Source organism: Malaclemys terrapin, chromosome 7 (assembly GCF_027887155.1).
Source record: "Malaclemys terrapin pileata isolate rMalTer1 chromosome 7, rMalTer1.hap1, whole genome shotgun sequence".
Lineage (NCBI taxonomy): Eukaryota > Metazoa > Chordata > Testudines > Emydidae > Malaclemys > Malaclemys terrapin.
Genome location: NC_071511.1, coordinates 96,136,173 through 96,157,586, shown reverse-complemented (window position 1 = coordinate 96,157,586; position 21,414 = coordinate 96,136,173). Strand labels below are relative to the sequence as shown.

Below are 21,414 nucleotides of genomic sequence, written 5' to 3'. Positions count from 1 at the left end.
TTGTTATAGCCACAAGCAATATAAAATAAAATGGCATCAGTCCAAAAAGTGGATGTCCTATCTAATCATTAATGGCTTTGGCAACATCTAACGGATGATGATGATCTCTTTCAGACAAGGAAGGAAGGGAAATATTTTGATTAAGAAAGAAAGAATAAAAAGAGAAATTACGTGGTGAGTCTAAGGACAACCTTTTCATGGAAAAACTAGAGGTAAGATTCTTTACAGTGTAGTAGCACTCCAGGCTGAAGTAATGGTGACAAGAGCAAGCACCTTCACAGCCAGGAAGTACTGGCCCAGAGGCTTGAAACATGGCCTTGAAAGAACCGTAAGAATAAAGCTGAAACTCCATCTACACTACAATAGAAAACCCACAGTGCTGAGTGTCAGAACCAAGGTCAACTGACTCAGGCCAGTGGAGCTTGGGCTGCAAGGCTAAAAATTGCAGACATCTGGCCCAGGCTGGAGCCTGGCCTCAGAGACCCTCCCACCATGTTTTCCCATTTGTGAAAAACACTAGGATGGCAAAACAGAATGTCTGAGTACGAGTTACTTTCTTTGGTGTTTGGCTAGGAATGTAACACTTAAATGCAGAGTGCTCTCCTGACAGCATTAGGAAATTGACTATATGAGAGCAATAATCAAAGGATTGTAGAGTCACTTGTCAGCCTCCAGGTTTCTAGGCAGAGATTGGTGAGGTTCAGGTATAGGACCCTGCCCTGATTAAAAAAATTTTGGGCTGGGGAAAGAGCCAGAAATCACAGATGGATATCTGAAAGAGTCTTCAGGGCTTAGCAGCAGCTATGAAAATAACTTTGGTCTGGTCCCTCTGGATCTTTCTGGGAATGCCCAGGAGGAGTAGAGGAGGAAAGACATACACGCAAGGTCCTGACCATGCGAAAAAGAAAACACCCTCCCCTCCAGTTGTAGGAATCCTAGTGTCTGGAGCAAACTGTGAGTTTGTCTGGGGGGCGGTGAGGGGGACGTGTCTGGTTGGTTGAGGTGGAAAGCAAGAAGTTACACCTCTCAGGAACTGCAGGACTTGAACCCGGATCCACAGGATTCCTAGGAGCTAGTAAGCTGCAACCTGCCACCCAGTGACTGCTAACAGTTCCAAGGGCTGAATCCCGACAGAGGACTCCAGTCCTGGAACCTAAATGGCAGTTTGCTGAGGGTCCACAACTTTTATCTAAACCCAGCAATGGATCCCTGTTGTCCAAAACTGGGATGCACCCTGCTCTGGATTATGTGCTTCCTGCTCCCCTGATTTGACTTCCTGGCATCCCAACCCAGCTTGACTTCTTGCATCTGACTGGTCCCAATATCTGGTTTGTCCCCTACCTCTGACCTCTTGGTATCCTGACCCAGCCTGATTCTCACTCCCAACCTGTGGTTCTGATCTCCAGTTTGTCTCCTACCTCTGACCCCTGGTATCCTGACCTGGGCTGACTACTGTTAGATTCATAGTTCTGCCCTCAAGTTTGTCTCATGCTTCTGATCTCCTGGTATCCTGATCCAAATGATTCTGGACTCCCATCCCATGACCATGGACCCTGGCTCTGACCACTAGGCATGGCTGCCCATGACCGAGCTGTGACAATATCTGACAAAGTCTTGCTGCACCACCACCTTCTTCAGTTGCCTCTTGCCCAGGATTGTCTCCTGCCTCAGTCAGTCTATGTGGACATTAAGACTGTTCTGGATATACCTATCGGATATCAATAGGTGAGCTCTTTCCACTTTGGACAGAATCTTTACAATCTAATGACAAAGAGAAGGGCTTCTGGTCCTGCCTTGTTAATCTATAGGCTCTTGGAGCTTGATTGTTGATTTCTAACAGGACTGCAAGTATGATGAGGTAAGGAAGAAACAATAGAAAGCTTAGTCCCACAGCCTGAAGCTTCAAGAAGTTATTTTTTTGTGCTTCCATCTTCAACCAAATGCTTTGACATGATATAGGGCCCTGAGACTACCACCTATCAAGATTCCAATGGCTAAAAGGACTGAGTGAGGTTTCCAAGAGGAGAGGTTCTTGACAAGACACTGCTTGAGGAATTTCCACACATAGTTCTGTAGAAGAATCAGTTAGCTGAGGGACTTTTCTTGTGATGCAACAAATGAATAGGCACATGAAGATAAGCCCCTCTTCATCCATGCAGCACAGAAAGTCACCTCCACCTTGAATCTGACATACTACATAGAGAAATTCTGAGGGATAGAGCCAGAATGGGATGAAACACTCAGTCTTCTTGAACATCATAAAATACTAGGAGTAAACCCTATCCCACCCATAACGTTCTTCTTTGTTGATGGACCAGTTCTTGTGATAAACAGATTATGTAACATATGAAAGAGCCCGTCTTTTGTTGGAATGAGGAGCAAAATGGCACTGAATATGATTTGGGAATTGGGGAGGAAATTCTATAGTGTAAACTTCTAAAGGCAGGCATAGACAGCATGTTGTAGGCAGGGACACCTAATGCAAGTTGTGCATCTCTAGAGCGTCCTTCTGCAGAAGTTTAGCAGGATACCTAAAGTTCTATGGGGAAAGTCACATCAAGAACTGGTGGTTATCAGATGAAGAAACCAGTGCTCCCCTGAGCCTGTCTGCAGGAGACGAGGGCTGCAGAATAGAGCAGAAAAGAGAAGGCGATAAACTTCTCAATATCTGGATGTGCAGCGGGAAAAAAATAGGACAGAACAAAGTTGAAAGCAATCTGTAGCAGCAGGGGTAGCAGAGTGGAGCTGACTGTGCCTTAAAGGGCTAGTTTTACATTCCAAAAGAAAAATCTGTATAGGACTCCCTCCCTATCAGAAGTGGACATGGATAAGCCAACAGTTGATAAAGATTTGGAGGAGGGACTTAGTATGAGAATAGAGTGTTTAAAGAAAGAACGCATAAGACAATTTAAGGGAAAACAAATTACACAATATGTCAAAGTTGTGCTAAAAGATAAACATTTTCCAATTCTTATAATCATGAGGAAAAGTTAAAGAAACAGGACTTATTCTCATTTAGAATACAGGGGAATTCAAATTGATCTAACAGAACTTAGAAATGTCATATGTGAAGCGGGGGGGAAAAAAAATATTGTTCACACCAGACAAAGGTTCAAAAAGGTGAAGAAAATTGGCAAACTGGGAAAAAAACTTTTCCCACAAAGAATAACAAACACATGGAATAAGATACTGGGCATGATAATTAAAGAAAACAAAAGAAAACTATAAATGAGATTGAGATTATTTTCTGATAGTGGAAGGGCTTGAGGGATATGGCATAAATATAGGAAGATGAGATAAAGATCAAACAAAAAATCAGGGAAAACATCTTAAGCATTTTTCTGTTGCTTAAGTTTCTTAAGAAAATTCATTCTGCACTAAGCAACAGACAAATTTAGGAGCCAATCTTACAGACATTTATCGTGAGTAGTCCCACAGAACTCAGCGTAGGCAGTGCTTGCAGGTCTGGATCTTAATGCAGTGCCCTCTATCAATATATAGAACAAAGAACCTATTTTGCAACCAAAGAAATTTATGAAATTTAAAAATGTACCTTGTTCTCTTTGTATCTACTCAGATCTGCTATACAATACTCTTTGAATAATTTATCATAGTATTTCTTTGCCAGTCTCTTTTCCCTGTAACCGGAAAGACAATATTATTGATTAAGCATATGGAAAATACAGAGTGAGGTCAAATTACATAGTTATGGCATTAACAGGACGGGGCATTGCAGTTTTGTTTTCTCTAATGAATACAAGTTGTAGTGGTAAAAATAAAACAAAATAAGAAAATATTCAGCTTGATGGGAGTAATTGCCATGAAACAGTTTTAGTTTCTCTTGAAAATAATTATATATTTTAAAAATTTATTTAAAGCACAAATAAAGCATAATTTTAAAGTTGTACTCTTTGTAGGGGTTTCTGAATGGTAGTTTAGTTCTCTTAGGGAATGAACAATAGTTTGTTAATTTCTGTGTCATCAGTTCATTTTGACACAGCTGTATTACTTTATCTCCTACACTTTTTTCATTTTTTAAATTTATCAAGAGTTCAAACAATAAGAGCAAATATGCATGGCAATTTTTAATGAATGAGGAAAAAAATAAATACAAAGTGATCTAAAAATAATGTCTTATTATAGCCCAAGTTACCAATTCATGTCCACTGCATCTTCCTCTTTCCACAGGAATCTATAGTTTTCTCTTACAACATCAAGGTCTGTCTTGTCACTTGCTCTGTAAAAGGGTACATTTTTCTTAAAAAGCAGATCTAGTATTAAAATGAAATTTTACAGCACCAGAAACAAAATAATTAGATCATCATTTGGCAAATGCTGGTATTTTAGAATTCCTTGCAATATGTATTGAGTTGGACATACTGGGAGATATTTTAAGACGCAACGACTGTTCATGAGAACAAGTATTATACACTAACTTTTTCCCTAAAAGAATAAAAGAGCTTGCTTCCAACATTAAAGTCACTCATAGCTATTAAAACTGTGTGTGATTTAATTCTATATGAAAAGTTATGTTTGAAACATAAAAGGAGGATCATCTGCAGCGCAGAACAAGGGTTTAGCTTCCCCAGGAAGATATTTAGTGATATTCCAGACTTCACAAGCATCCTGGGTTCAGATTGCCAAAACAGTGCAGATGATTTATCCACACATCTTCATTAACATTAATGAAGATCATCTGAATAACTGCCTGCACTTCTTTGGAAACCTCAACCCAAGTAACTAGCCTCTTGTGACTTTGGTAAAATTTGGTAATTATCCTTTAAAAAGTGCCTGGTACTCCAAATGGCAAACAATTGTACTACCTGCAAGCAGTTATTCCAGCACTATATACTGTACCACAGAAGTCTGAGTACAAGATTGTCATTTTCTACCCTCATCGGAGCAGCATTTGACATTCTAGGAATGAGAGTTGAACACTCAGCAAATACTGGTTTGTTTTAGATACACCCTCCATGTGTTGTCTTTTAATCTACATAACACAAAAATAAAAACTCCCAACTGAATTTCATCTAGCTTTTCATGTATAGATACAAATTGTACAAAGTTAAATCAAGACAACTAACAATTCTCCGCATCTAATTCAGATATTTACAACTACCATAGTTGGTACATTTTAGCAAAAAGGTTAATGATTTGATACACAAATAAATCTCTAGTCACAGAATTAATTACAATATTAATAAACCAAAAAGGAGTTTCCCAGCATATATTTAGCAGTTTAATAAAATAGGTTAAGTATGTTCTCTAACGGTACTTACCCTGAACGTTGGAAGTCCTCCTTTTTGCCACCATAGTATAAAATGTAGTCATTCACAAACTTTTTATGTCTTGCATACTGAATAAAGCAAAACTAAGGAATTCATTTTCAGTGTTCTCTCTCACACCAGGGCTGGTTTATCTGGCTTCACATACCATTACCTCAGATAAGAAGATTAGTACAAAACTGTTTCTACAATATAAGGGATTTAAAGAAGCTATTACCAAAATTAATTTTAATGGAAAGGAAGTTTAAAAAATTCTTATTAGAATAACCTTTTATAAATTAATTCACAACAGAAGAATTTTAGGGCAGAGTTAAAGTTGTAAAACCCATCCACATGCCATACCCTTATAAAAACTTGTAATATATTTGAAGATGTACAACAGACCTTTAATCCAGCCTTTACTGTGTATTCTATTGCAATTCAAACTAGAGTTCCATGATACTCCAACTCTGGTTTAAAATATATTCGCATCATTTTTGCGTGATATAAATATAAAATTACTAATGAAATGATGCATTTATTTTGTACTTTTCAGTGTCAGTGTAAAAGCAATAAACTTCAGTAGATAACTTTGTTTAGGTCCACAATATCAAGTTACAGGAAATTATTTTGTGATTGTCAGAATATTTCTGTTTTACAGCTATAATTTGACACACATTTTATGTGATAAAACAACAAGCAAAAACAAAACCGTATAAACAATCACATTGTTCTAGAAATAAGCACCTCCACAAATGGAAATAAAACAGTAAAACAATAACTTAAAATATATAACAAATTTCTCAGACATTTATGGAACTACAGAATTAGAAATAAATTATCTTTCTGGCATGTTCTCAAGCCACATGTTAAATTGAGTTCAATAAGAACTCATTTCTATCAACCTACCGCCTGCACTAAAATCATTTTATGGAAAAAAATATGGTACATGTATTTTCTGCTAGAAGTTTCCAAATGTTAACTCAATCTTAATACTATTCTTCAAAAATTAAAGACCTAAATTCAAGCCTACAGGTAGGAGCCTTTATTTAGCAAGGCTACAGGAGGCTGTATATGTCATGATGAAGCTGGCTAACTTCAAAGAATTCCAGCTTCTTTGTCACCATTATCAACCTTTATAATAGTAGGCAACTGACTTGCCCTTCCAACTGGAGGAAAAGAATAAGATGGTAACAGTAGAGAAATTATCCAAATCAAGTACTTATACAAAGCTCCATGAAAACAACAGAAACACTATGGCTAACGAATTTATCCATGGGCTCTTTAATCATAGCTTCTTCTTTAACTGCTTGTTTTTACAATTTGAGGATCATTAGCCAGATACAGATGACTTTATGTGGAAAGAGTACAGGAAAAATAATGTAAAGGTGACACAGCAGGGTTAAGTACTTTGAAGACCACCTGATTTTGTACATAAACATAGCTCACTCGGCCAGAGCGACTGGATTTTATCCTTTCTTGGTCAATGAAGCTTCTGACCTTTAGCCAGGATATCACATTATTATAAAAAATTTATAGCTTTGTCAACTTACACAGCACAAACAAAATATAAGACAAATTCCTGCCCCAAAGAACTTACAATCTAAATAATACAGAACAGAAAACAGGTTAACACAGTTCAGCTCAGAACAGCCTCAACTTGTAAATGTGCCTTTGGTTCATGACACTGTGTGTACTCAGATTTTTGTGATAGACCTGACAAAGTAAGAGTGTTTCTTAAAAAGGTAGACTTAGCTGAAGAGTAAGTCTGAGTTAAGTAGCACAAATGACAATTTCTCTCTATTGCAACAAAACGAGGCATCTCCAAATGTTTCCATGTTCCACATATGGATTGCCACAAATCCACACAATATACCCATATTAATCCCAACATAACTAAAAAAATACAAATTCTACTGTTTCCAAATAATTTATAATCATGGCTATATAAGGCAGGAAACTAATTCACTTCAGCTACTGAAACACTAGATAGATAGATAATAAAAAAAATAACGCTAAGGGCTATTTGAATTTCATCATGCAACATGGCAAGTCTTTGGTCATTGTGACACTCTGTACCTCAGAGTGGCACCCTGGAACCCCCATATTCACCACTGTCATATAATTATGATATGTTTTGTAAAAAATATGCCTTGTGAGGTATTATTTTAAAAGTCTTGATCTGTTGAACATTAATATCCTGTTGGACTGTATGTGCTATCACTGTATGTGAAGTTATGAAGTTTTGCTTTGTGTGTGTTACTGAAATCTGTTGTGAGGTTGGGAACACCCACAATCAGCCTTTCAGGAAAAACAATGGAGTAGCCAGACAGTGTTAATGGCTCATCCACACCCAACAGGGAAAGAATCCACTATCCCAGAAATGATATATAACAGAGATTGTCTGTTTGACCAATGGGGATTGTCTGTTTCCCACATTACAGCAAAAGATCTTTCCAGCAAGCTGGAAGAAACTATAAAAGAGGGGAAGTTACATCATTACTTGGCCTTTCTCCCCTCCCAACTCAACATTTGGAGGACAAAGACTTTGAATTGGGGGATGGTGGTCCCAGGCCAGGAAAGAGTCTCAGCCTGTGTATTGAGGATCTGTGACTTGTTTGTACCATCTGTCAGGGTGAAACACCACTTGATTCAAATCCTGTATAGTTTGTAGAACTTAGACAGCGATTTTATGTTTTGTTTCTTAAATAACCAACTCTGATTTCTATGCCTGCTACTTCTAATCACTTAAAATCTATCTTTCTGTAGTTAATAAACCTGTTTTATATTCTACCTAAAACAGTGTGTTTTGGTTTAAATGCTTGGGAAATCTCAGCTTAGTTTACAATGGCTAGCATGTGTCCCCTCACATCGAGAGAGGGGCGGACTGGATAATGAATTTACACTGGCTAGGTTTCTGACCAGTGCAAGATGGTACACTTCTTTGGTGCAAGACGGTGAGCTGGGTGGAATTGGCTGGAGCCTCTCTATTGTTGGTTCATGAGTGGCTGGGAAAGCATTCATATAACTCAGTTGGGTGTGTCTTGGCCTGTGGATGTCTATGTACGTGCAGTACCTGCCAGAAGTTTGTGACTTGACACAGCATCACAGAATGAGAGGGATACCACAGGTTGGTGGGACAGAGGACTCAGCGATTACACATCTGAGGCTGTACCACGGGAACCCCGTTACAGTGATTTCTCTGTGTTACTGAGAGGAATACGGGCACAATATCACGCAGAAGCAGCATTACTACAGTACCTTCAAAATAACTATTTAATAGGATCATTGAACAAATCTATATCTGTGTAACATAAAGGTCATAAAGCATTACCAATCCTCCAAATTCCCCAGGCAACAAGGAGACTCACATGAACGTGTCCCTCAGAGGAGCATTTCTCCCCAAGCGAAAGAAAAGTTGAAAAGCTGAGAATGTGTTTTTACCAATATAAACATATAATCAAAGGATACAGCATCCATGGCTATCAAATGAAATCTCCTATTTCTCGCTTCTTCCCTGTTAACAGAAATAATAATTTTGTTTGAGTAAAAGTTCAGTTTAAATACAAAAATCTCTGATAGAATTGATCATTACCTATCCCATTGTTCTGCCGCAATTTGTCTGTCAGCCACCTTGACCTGTTTTACTTTCTGGAATGGTTTTATGAGTAGGGCATCTTCATTACTTGTCCTATGCATAGGGAAAAAGTGAGGATTAAATTATTCAAAAAGTTTTCGTATACAATAAGTTCTAGTACGCCAAAGTCAGCTTGGGAAGTCAGCAGCTTGAATGTTATAAGGAAAAGGTTGTTGTACAGACTAGCATTGTTTGCCTCTTGTTAAGACAAGTCTATACTACCATGCTAAAGCGGCGCAGCTGTGTAGGCACTGGATTTTATAACGTACTATGAAAATTAATGTAGGAGCTGGATTTTATAATGTCCCATAAGAATTAATGTATGATTTGATTTCATCCTGTCAGCCACCCTTTTTGAATAGCAGAAAGGAATGACAGACCAGAACAATCCTTCTGACTGATTATGATCACCCTTTTGTTTTAGGATAAGTTATAATGTCTACTATGGTTTCCTATATGTATTACAAACTAGGCTCTCTAGTTAAATATACATTTCTTTGTTTTAAGGTTTTAGTTAGTAAGAGACAGGATTCTCACTGTGTTTATATTAAGGAGATTAGAGAAACATTGAAGGCCTGGGTCTCAATGTAAATTGTCTTGGTTATTGATTGTAAAGGTTTAATTTGCAATGCCTTTTTGCTCGATATAAAATACTACTGTTTGTGTGAATGAGGAATGTACGCATCAGGAAAAGATAAGGTGTGAAGGCCATTGTTATAGCCAGATGATCAAGGAAGAAGGAGTGAAGAGACTTAAAGGACATCAAAGAATCATCAACACACATCCATAATGAAGGGCATACTGACTACCTTGAAGTGAAGGCTGGCACCCCTAAGGACAATTGATTAAATCGGAACAAAGGACAGGATGACCCTCTCAGAGGTGTATTGGAACATTTACACCAATTAAGAAGAAACCAGTCACAAAGTGACACAGCAAAATCCATAGGCTTCAACAGAGAAAAAAACCCTATAAGAACAGGGTGCTTGGCCATGGGACTTTGGGTTCGTCTTGCCACACTCCAGGAGCATCGGATCGCAACCGACAAGAGCCCAGCTCCACACTCATGCTCAATCTAACTGGCCATTAGATTGACTCGAGCTACAACAAACTGGTAACTATGAACATCACTGGCAGAGGTGGGTGTGGGTGAAAAGCATATGCTAACTGTTGTATTTCCAATAAATGCTGCGTATTTACCTTCCTCTATAAAGATCCCGTGTGCTTTGTATGAGCATAACAGCTGCACCAATGCAGCTGCGCCGCTGTAGCACATCTGGTGAAGACATGCTATGCCGACAGGAGAGTGCTCTCCCGTCAGCATAATTACTCCACCTCCACAAGAGGCAGAACCTATGTCGGCGGGAGAGCATCTCCCGCCGCAGTGTGGACACTGCTTTAAGTCAATGTGTGGACACTGCTTTAAGTCAATGTAACTTACATCACTTGAGGGCAGATCGTTTTCACACCCCTGAGCAACGTAAATTACATCGATGTAACCAGTAGTATAGACCAGCCCTTAGTTTCTGTGTTAATGAAACCAATGTTAAGATGGGGGTGAGAATGGACTTTACTCATGTGTGGAGTTGAGACCAAGTCCAGACAGGCCCCTGCTCATAGGCAATGTATATACAGAGTTGCTTACAACAGTGTATCTTGTCTGACAATCCCGTCACTCCACAGTCACATTGTAGGAGTCACATGGGTAGTCACACAGATATGGAACCTGCTGCAGCAGGTGCTGGGACACAGGATCATGCTCCATTCCTTCACGCCCTATATCATACAGGCCAAGGATAGAAATATCTCATGCTCATCTAATGATCCCTCAGTTTTTCTTTACCTCAACAGCCCTATATAGATCTAGGATCCAAAGCAGAGGGAAAAGAGGCAATATGTTCAGAAAACAAGAGTTACTGTTGGTAACCCCTTTTTCCTCCCTTCATGGTATTGCCTCCACAGAGCTCCCACTGTAACAGATTAATGAACACTGACCTCTCTGAGGGGCACAGACTAAGGAGCATTGCTAGTTGAACAGTGATTGAAGCACTGTCCTCTGAACACCAACATCTGTTCCAAAGCAAACCAAAAATATCAAAAATTCAACAAAAACAAGCAAATAAAATAAACTTTTTATACTAAACTTAATTACACAACTGTTTTAAAACATATTTAGATTTATTTGTCTAACACAGGGGTGGCCAATCCATGGCTCCAGAGCCACATGCGGCTCTTCAGAAGTTAATATGCAGCTCCTTGTATAGGCACCGACTCCAGGGCTGGAGCTACAGGTGCCAACTTTCCAATGTGCCGGGGGGTGCTCACTGCTCAACCCCTGACTCTGCTATAGGCCCTGCCCCCACTCCACCCCTTCCCGTCCCCTCCCCTGAGCCTGCCATGCCCTCGCTCCTCCCCCCCTCCCCGCAAGAGCCTCCTGCACGCCATGAAACAGCTGACCAGGAAGTGCGAGGAGGGAGGCACTGATCAGCAGGCCTGCCAGTAGGCGGGAGGTACTGGGAGCAGGGGGGGAGCTGATGTGGGGCTGCTGACGTATTACAGTGGCTCTTTGGCAATGTACATCGGTAAATTCTGGCTCCTTCTCCAGCTCAGGTTGGCCACCCTTGGTCTAACATTATGGGTAAAAAGGGAATGTTTGCTCCATGATGGCAGGCAGAGAGGTAGTCAGAGACCCATAAAGGGGTAGTATTTATATTGTCAATCTAAGGACTGTAGGACTTGGGAGAACTAAGCATACCAATTGTGCAAAAAGGTTTTGTGGCCACATGGCCAGGCACACAACTCCTGCACTGGGGCTCTGCAGAGGCAATATCAGGAAGGAGTCTTTTTTCATTTTTTCCCAGAGAGAATGAGATTCATCATGAACCAAGGGTAGAATATATACATATATGAAGCAAACCCTCATTAGAGTACTACTGGGAGCCAAATAGTGTGTACCAGAACAAAGGGTAAAGAAGATGATTTCTTTGAAACAGCTCCCAATGTTTAATATTTCATCTAACAATTAGAATCATGTAATGCATAGTGGCACTTGGAAAAACAAACTAATACTGAACAAAAAAAGTCAATATTTTTAATAGAATACAGCTAAAAATTCTAAAAAGAGAAAAAAACACCTACATTTCTTTTAGTGGTTAAAGCACCTTAAAGGTCAGATATAAAATGCAGTCAGACATTACAAAACACTTCCTCTTACTTCCACTACAGAAAATATAAAAGGCTCCCAGAAAAGGTCCCAGAAAACCTGATTGGAATGGAGCCTGATAGAAAAGTAAGGAAAAGAGTCATAGAAACCGATCCTGGAACAACAACAAAAATTCCTGAATCAATTCAGAACAAATCTGTAGTGTTGTGGGTAACTGCCAGAGAAGCACAGTGCCACAGCAGAAAAAAAATCCCAATAAAAGATGGTCAGACCGCAAAGTCCAGGGTCATAAAGTGTATGAACCGCTAAATGAAACTGACAAGACTGAGCTTAAATGAGCATCTCAAGGGCTATGTGCAAGTTAACTGACCCAATTTGTTGGTCTCTTGAAGCCAGGCTTAACAGAGAGAACAGGCTGGAAGAAATTAAATAATAAGCAGTGTTAGTGTTTCCTTTCCGTGAGGTACGTGTTTTATTCCTACAAAACCTGCTGCCATCTGGCCTTGGTCATTTTGATCTCTCTCTTTGTAGTTCCACAAGTCCTGGTGGGTGGTAACAAAGTGATACCAAATTGAACAGAGCAGCCAAAACCCAGCCGTTGATGCTAGTCCTTGGAAAAATGAAGCACTCAGCTGAGAGATATGAGAGGCATACAGACACCAGATGGACGTGGCAGAACTGATCTTTCTCAGTTGCTCCTTGGAGACAACATACCCTGACAAGCCTGAGGAGGCAACGGCATAGGAATCAAATGTATATTTTTATTTTTCACAAACAGCTTCACTATGCCAGAGTTAAAAAAACAGGGTCTTCTATATATATAGCTAGAAGTCATATGCACACAAGAAACATAATGTATGTCAATATTATAATGCATTACCTTTTATTCCTTTGGTCAGATTTCTCTCCACTCTCATCATCACTAAAATCAGAATCATAGCCTCCCCGGCCATGTACCTGGAAATAATTAAGAAATAAAGGAAAATTATCACAACACAATAAAATTAGAATCTTAGAAATGTAGGACTAGAAGGGACATCGAGTGGTCATCTAATCCAGCCCTATGCACTCAGTTAGGACAAAGTCTAGCTAGATCATCCCTGACAGTTGTTTGTCTAACCTGTTCTCCAACTATGCGGATTCCACAATCTTCCTTGGAAGCCTATTCCAGTGCTTAACTATCCTTATAGTTAGAAAGTTTTTCCTAATATCTAACCTAAATCTCCTTTGCTGCAGATTGAGGGCTTTGTCTACATGGCACCACAGATCCAGATTATAAGGGTCTAAACCAGGGGTTGGCAACCTTTCAGAAGTGGTGTGCCGAGTCTTCATTGATTCACTCTAATTTAAGGTTTTGCGTGCCAGTAATACATTTAAACATTTTTAGACGGTCTCTTTCTATAAGTCTATAATATATAACTAAACTATTGTTGTCTGTAAAGTAAATAAGTTTTTTAAAATGTTTAAGAAGCTTCACTTTAAATTAAATTAAAATGCAGAGCCCCCTGGACCGGTGACCAGGACCTGGGCAGTGTGAGTACCACTGAAAATCAGCTCGCATACCGCCTTCAGCAGGCGTGCCATAGGTTGCCTACCACTGGTCTAAGCTGTAGAATGCTCCATGTTGCACTCTAATTGCCCATGTAGATCCTGCTGGTACAAAGTAAAAGATACATAGTTTCCCATTTCAGGACTGCATCAGTGCAAACTAGATCCATTTTGTGAACTAAAAGGTAACTATATCAACGCAAACTAGGTATCTGTTAGTTCATGCTAACAGGGTCTACATTGGCAGTAAGAGCACAACATGTTAGTGAGCACGAACCATACTGGTACTGCCCACTGTCAAAGACACAATACTGGACTAGATGGCTATTGGGTCAGTCTGGAAAGTCCTACATTTCAACAACCATTATCCTCAGACAAAAACCTGGGAAAACAGGTAATACTAACACTTTGCCTTGAAGGTTAACAAACTTGGATTCCACTGAACCTACAGGAGAATCAAATGTTAGAGACAATGCTTTTCCAGATTCCAAATGCTCAAAGCTATGAATTCTTACTTTTCATCAATTGTAGCAATTTTGCCTGGACAATCTTTTTTAGGTAGCCAGGACCAAACCATATAGTGTTTTATATATCAAAATCAACAACGACATCATCCCGATGTGCAAAAAGAATAGCAAATATGGCAAGCGACCAGCTTGGCTTAACAGTGAAATCTTCGGTGAGCTTAAAAACAAAAAGGAAGCTTACAAGTGGAAACTTGGACAGATGACTAGAGAGGAGTATAAAAATATTGCTTGAGCATGAAGGGGTGTAATCAGGAAGGCCAAGGCCCAACTGGAGTTGCAGCTAGCATGGGATGTGAAGGGTAACAAGAAGGGTTTCTACAGGTATGTTAGCAACAAGAAGGTGGTCCTGGAAAGTGTGGGACCCTTACTGAATGGGGGAGGCAATCTAGTGACAGATGATGTGGAAAAAGCTGAAGTACTCAATGTTTTTTTTTTTGCCTCAGTCTTCACAGACAAGGTCAGCTCCCAGACTGCTGCTCTGGGCAGCACAGTATGGGGAGGAGGTGAGCAGCCCTCAGTGGTGAAAGAACAGGTTAAGGACTATTTAGAAAAGCTGGACATGCACAAGTCCATGGGGCCGGATGCAATGCATCAGAGGGTGCTGAGGGAGTTGGTTGATATGATTGCAGAGCCATTGGCTGTTATCTTTGAAAATTCAAATTGCAATTGGGGGAGGTCCCGGATGATTGGAAAAAAGCAAATATAGTGCCCATCTTTAAAAAAGGGAAGAAGCAGAATTCGGGGAACTGAAGACCAGTCAGCCTCACCTCAGTCCCCGGAAAAATCATGGAGCAGGTCCTCAAGGAATCCATTTTGAACCACTTGGAGGAGAAAAAGATGATCAGGAACAGTCAACATGGATTCACCAGGGGCAGGTCATGTCTGACCAACCTGATTGCCTTCTATGATGAGATAACTGGCTCTGTGGATATGGGGAAAGTGGTGGACATGATATACCTTGACTTTAGCAAAGCTTTTGATAAGGTCTCCAACAGTATTCTTGCCAGCAAGTTAAAGGAGTATTACGGATTGGATGAATGGACTATATGGTGGATAGAAAGCTGGCTAGATCGTCGGGCTCAGCGAGTAGTGATCAATGGCTCCATGTCTAGTTGGCAGCCGGTATCAAGCAGAGTGCCCCAGGGGTTGGCCCTGGGGCCAGTTTTGTTCAAGAGCTTCATTAATGATCTGGATGATGGGATGGATTCACCCTCAGCAAGTTTGAGGATGACACTAAGTTTGGGGGGAAAGGTAGATACGCTGGAGGGTAGGGATAGGGTCCAGAGTGACCTAGACAAATTGGAAAATTGAGCCAAAAGAAATCTGATGAGGTTCAACAAGGACAAGTGCAGAGTCCTGCACTTAGGACAGAAGAATCCTATGCACTGCTAAAGGCTGGGGACCAACTGGCTAAGCAGCAGTTCCCCAGGTCCTTTTCTGCAGATTACAGTGGACAAGAAGTTGCATATGAGTCAACAGTGTACCCTTGTTGCCAAGAAAGCTTACGGCATATTGGGCTGAATTAGTAGGAGCATTGCCAGAAGATCGAGGGAAGTGATTATTCCCCTCTATTCAGCACTGGTGAGGCCACATCTGAAGTACTGCGTCCAGTTTTGGGCCCCCCACTGAAGAAAGGATGTGGACAAATTAGAGAGAGTCCAGTGGAGGGCAATGAAAATGATTAGGTGTCTTATGACTTATGAGGAGAGGCTGAGGGAACTGGGCTTATTTAGTCTGCAGAAAAGAAGAGTGAGGGGGGATTTGATAGCAGCCTTCAACTATCTGAAGGGGGGTTTCAAAGAGGATGAAGCTAGGCTGTTTGCAGTGGTGGCAGATGACAGAACAAGGAGCAATGGTCTCAAGTTGCAGTGGGAGAGGTCTAGGTTGGATATTAGGAAACATGATTTCACTAGGAGGGTTTTGAAGACTGGAATCGGTTACCTAGGGAGGTGGTGAAATCTCATCCTTGGAGGTTTTTAAGGCCTGGCTTGACAAAGCCCTGGCTGGGATGATTTAGCTGGGGTTGGTCCTGCTTTGAGCAGGGGGTTGGACTAGATGACCTCCTGGGGTCTCTTCCAACCCTAATCTTCTATGATTCTATTATCTTAATTGCACTAAGAAGCAAACTGGAGGCTAGCACATACTTTAGAGAACAGATACAATGTATGATAACTTATAAACAGAGAATTTGCAAATTATGTCCCTTCTGCTATCCTCTCTTTGTCTTTTCTATTTACATTGCTAGTCCCTGCTCCAAAGAGCTTAACTATTACTCTGTACAGTGCCTAGCACAATGCTTAGTCCCTAGTGCTACTATAATACCAACAAACAGTAACAATAGCAGGAGAACCCAGGAATAAACAGAAAGCCACATCCTGCACTAGAGGGAGCTTCCAAGTTACCTTGGAAGAGTAACCTCACATAGAGTACATTGCAGTAACCCAATCTGGAGTTCAACAGTACAGGTAACTGTGTCTCGGTCAGTATCAGAAAAAACAGTCACAGTGACCTAGCTACTGAAAGTTGGAAAAACGCATCTCTATCAACAATACCAGGTGAACGTTACAATGGTGCACCTACAGTGGCTACACCCTGACACTTGCAAATATCATACTGGAGAGACAACAGCATCCTCTGCCAGGCTGCTTGCAAGCTTGTGGACCAAATATATATTATGCTGAATACCACTGTCGTTGTGTAGCAATGCTAAAGGAGATTTAAAAAAAAAACTATTTTTTTTTAACTTTAATTTTATTATTGGGTTGTTGGAGTTTTGTTTTCCTTCCTGTTCTTGGTTTGAAACTACACTTTCTCTCTCTCGAAGACGGAGACAAGACTGGTCTGGAGCAATAACATCCCTCCAGGATTCTCCATGCAACTCAGTAAATTCCCCTGCTTCCCATCCCATGCACTGTCCTATGGAGCCCAAAGAGGACATATCACCTCTCTGTTTTTCCCCAAGAAGTGACAAGTAGGTACTTGCTGGAGCACTGTGGAGAAATAAGTGGATTTAATTAGCAATACAGAGTGTGGAAGGGATCAACTTGCTATTCATCCATTAACTAAAAATCCAGTTTTTGTATTCTCTTTTTCACATTTCAGAAGTGTAGAAGATGTTGCTGAGGCATTATATGAAGAGTTGTAGCAACACCAAGTAAACTACATATATTGAGGAGGTGCACCCGCATCTATGTATTTCTTAATTAGCTATTATTATTTCTGTCCTTTATATTTTTCAGGAAACTTCTCAAGAAACTAAACAAACAAACAAAAAAAGACTACAGGTGCCACTCTACACTACTGCAGTGTCAGAGTAGCCAGCATGTGCTGGCACAGAAGCTGCAATGGTGCAATAAATCCTCCGAGCACAACCCCACAATGCTCTAAACCAGTGATACTCAGACTGAGGCTCTCAAGCCCCAAGTACCTCTTTCATATGTTTCCTGCACCTCTTTGAAGCACATGATTAAACACTGCATGATTGAATACACAGTACTCTAGTAAATGAAACAATTAATTCACACTACTGTGGCTGTTTTGGGTAATGTTGATTGCTAATTTGACTCCTGAACCACTGAGGTTTGAGTATCAGTGCTCTAGAACAGTGGTTAACAAACTGTGTGGGTCGCGACCCAATACTGGGTCTCCTTCTTGTTCAACCAATCGCTAAGACAAACAAGTTTGTTTACATTTATGGGAGATAATGCTGCCACTTCTTACTTACGTCACCTGAAAATGAGAACAGGCATTCCCAGGGCACTTTTGTAGCTAGCATTGCAAAGTGTTTACATATCAGATATGCTAAACATTCGTATGCCCCTTCATGTTTCCACTACTATTTCAGAGGACATGCTTCCATTCTGATGACGCTCGTTAAAAAAAAATAATGTGTTAATTAAATTTGTGACTGAACGCCTTGGGGGAGAATTGTATGTCTCCTACTCCATGGCTTTACCTGCATTCTGCCATATATTTCATGTTATGTAAGTCTCGGATGACAACCCAGCATATTTTGTTCAATTCAAGAACACTTTCATTGCAGATTTGACAAAACACAAAGAGGGTACCAATATGAGATTTCTAAAGATAGCTACAGCACTTAACCAAAGGTTTAAGAGTCTGAAATGCCCTTCAGAATCTGAAAGGGACAAGGTGTGGAGCATGCTGTCAGAAGTCTTAAAAGAGCAACACTCCAATTTGGAAACTACAGAACCCGAACCACCACAAAAGAAAATCAACCTACTGCTGGTCGCATCTGACTCAGACGATAAAAATGAACATGTGTCAGTCCACACTGCTTTGGATCATTATCGAGCAGAACCTGTCATCAGCATGGAAACACGTCCTCTAGAATGGTGGTCGAAGCGTGAAGGGGCAGATAAATGTTTAGCATATCTGGCACATAAATACCTTGCAACACTAGCTACAACAATGCCATGGAAATTTTCAGGTGACACTGTAAATAAGCAGCAGACAGCATTATCTCCTGTAAACGTAAGAAACTTGTTTGTCTTAGTGATGGGCTAAACAAGAAGTAGAACTGAGCGGACTTGTAGGCTCTAAAGTTTTACATTGTTTTGTTTTTCAGTACAGTTATGTAAAAAATAATGCTACATTTTTAAATTGCACTTTCACGATAAAGAGATTGCACTACAGTGCTTGTATAAGGTGAATTGAAAAATACTATTTTCAATACCGTACCATTTACAGTCAAAATATTTGTAAACTAAAATAATATAAAGTGAGCACTGTACACTTTGTATTCTGTGTTGTAAATCAATATATTTGAAAATGTAGAAAACATCAAAAATATTTAAAGAAATGGTATTCTATTATTGTTTAATAGTGCGATTAAAACTGCGATTGTGTTTTTAATCTTTTGACAGCCCTATTTATTATGTACCAATAAATTAAAGGTAGTTTTATTTTCAACTAAAGAAAACATTTTATCATGCTCCCTTTATCTGCTTTTCTGAGGGCTAGTCTACACTGGCAATGCTAAAGTTTAACGTGGCTTGTGTAGTCGCGGCAATGCGCTGGGAGAGGTGCACTGTCTACATTGGCGCTTTAGAGCGCTGAAACTTGCTGCGCTCAGGGGGGTGTTTTTTTACACCCCTGAGCAAGAAAGTTGCAGCGCTGTAAATTGCCAGACAGGCCCTGAGTTTAATTCGCTCAGAAACATAGTGCAGTATGTCTCAATGAATAATTAAGGTTTAGTAAATACATTTTTTCCCCCAAAATGGGAAAATGAAGAACCTGAAAATTATCTAATTTATTGACCAACATGCAGCTTTTCATACCAAAGAGAATTAACTTTTCCTTAGGAAAGAAATAAAACACTGAAACAGCAAAATTAAAACAAGTGACTCCAATTATGTTTTGTTACCAATTTAAATCAGCCCAACTTTTTGGCTCAGTTACCAGGCTGGTGTATACATCTCAGATGCAAATCACTACTTGCAAATAGCACCCACACCAGTAACCTCAACAGAACAGAGCCGTCACTGGAGAAGAGAAGGAACCCATCTACACTGGGGTGAAGGCACATTGGTGGCATGGGCAAGGAGTAAAGATGTTAGCAAAATAAAGAGTCAAAAAAGTTTTAATAAGTACAGTTCTCAAATGATAACGGCAAAAGCAAGAATATAAAGGTAAATAAGAAGATCAAAGGACCAGAAGTTTGTAGGGCACCAGAGAGAAGAATCACATTGAAAATTTGCCAAAGATATTGGTCAGGAATCACTGACAAAACAAATGCTCATGCTTCAAAAAATACGGAGTCGCCTCTGCATTTCACAGGCCTTGTCAGAAGCGGACTGAGAGGAACAGGAGTACCGAGGAGGACCACATCAGTCCAGGAGAAAAGCAACCCCCGTCTAGTGAAGGGCCTCTCCCCCCCCCCGAACGCCCCTTCCCCTCGATGAGGGGTCTCCTGGCTGCCCAGCCTCCCCCCGTGGGCGGGTCAGTGGCTGCCCCGAGCCCCGCTCTCCCCTCCGCAGGGAGCGCCACGGCTGTTACTCACGGCCTGAGAGAGCAGCAGCTGGGCCGGCACCATGGTTGCCGGCTCGGTCAGCGCCCAGGGACGAGGGCAGGGGAGCGCTTCCCGCACGTGAACCGGCCCGTGGTTGGGCGCTTCCAGCCCCGGCCGAGCGAGAGGCGCAGGCCGGGCCGGGCTCCCAGCGGCGTCCCACCGCGTGAAAGGCCCGGCCGGAAACCGGGGCTGGGGCAGGGCTCGCTCAACGCGGCCTTACGCAATGAGCGCCGCGGCCGGGCTGGCGAGGCTCCAGCTCTGGAGCGGGGCTGCCTGGAGTGGGAGAGACACCGGGGGAGACCCCTGCGCGGGCGGCCGGGCGGGCCCTGCTCGGAGACGGGAACGCGGGGCTTGGCGCAGGGGGATGGGCGTGATTCGAACACAAAGCTGGTCGGAGGCATGAAACCGACCAGGGCTGGGAGCAGAGCGAGCCAAGGAATGGGGGGGGGGGGGGGGGGGTGACGGTTAAATAAAACCTCCTCTGCACCTGGGAGCTGTACTGAGCGTGCTCGGGAACAGGGTCGGCTCTAGCTTTTTTGCCGCCCTAGGCAAAAAAGCCACCCGCCGCCCCCCCCCCAGCGCGGCAGGGGAGGGCGACGAGCAATCCCCCACTGGCCAGAGCACCTGGGGGAGGGCAGCGAGCCCGCCGCGGCTCTGCTCTCCCTGGCGGCGAGCCCGGCCGAGGCTCTCCGCTCTCCCCGGTTTGCCAATACGGCCGGGAGGAGGGCGGAGAGCCCAGCCAGGGGTCTCCACTCTCCCCAGCGGCCAGAGCGCTGGGGGGAGGGCGGCGAGCCCGCCGCGGCTCTCCGTTCTCCCCAGCGGCCAGAGCGCCGAGGGGAGGGCGGAGAGCCCCCCGCAGCAGGAGCTCCGCAGGAAGGGCTGCGAGCCCAGTCGCGGCCCTGCTCTCGGGCCGGAGCACCCTGCCGCGCCGCCCCAAGCACATGCTTGGTGGGCTGGTGCCTGGAGCCGGCCCTGCTCCGGAATCCCTTGTCCCTCCCTATGCTGCCTCCTGCCTCTTCCCACTCAGCCTGCAATCAGCAGAGCTGTATCCACCTCCATGCTCCCCCTAAATACACAGCTACGATAGCGCTTTGCTAGTGTTCTAGGACTGTGTGACTTGTGTGAAGTGACTCCTGCAGCTGCAGCCCTTTGGCCTTGGTTCCTAACACAGCTGCAGCCTTCCTGGCCACAGAGGTTGCAGAAGGCTTTGGTAGACACTTGCTCTGCAACACTATCCTGCCAGC

General features: G+C 42.1%; 1 protein-coding gene across 1 annotated transcript in view; it reads right to left on the bottom strand.

The window, feature by feature from the left end:
• The window catches only part of LOC128839954 (protein FRA10AC1), a 55,125-nt gene extending 34,663 nt beyond the window's left edge, over nucleotides 1-20,462 (bottom strand). Inside the window, exons 1-7 of the mRNA XM_054033317.1 lie at nucleotides 20,162-20,462; nucleotides 12,945-13,021; nucleotides 8,860-8,955; nucleotides 8,736-8,781; nucleotides 5,280-5,356; nucleotides 4,154-4,237; nucleotides 3,554-3,638 (exon numbers count right to left, since the gene is read on the bottom strand). Of these exons, the coding sequence (XP_053889292.1) occupies nucleotides 3,554-3,638; nucleotides 4,154-4,237; nucleotides 5,280-5,356; nucleotides 8,736-8,781; nucleotides 8,860-8,955; nucleotides 12,945-13,021; nucleotides 20,162-20,194 (498 nt within the window). The 5' untranslated portion in view covers nucleotides 20,195-20,462. The remainder of the gene's footprint in view (nucleotides 1-3,553; nucleotides 3,639-4,153; nucleotides 4,238-5,279; nucleotides 5,357-8,735; nucleotides 8,782-8,859; nucleotides 8,956-12,944; nucleotides 13,022-20,161) is intronic.
• Between the last annotated feature and the right edge of the window lie 952 nt (nucleotides 20,463-21,414).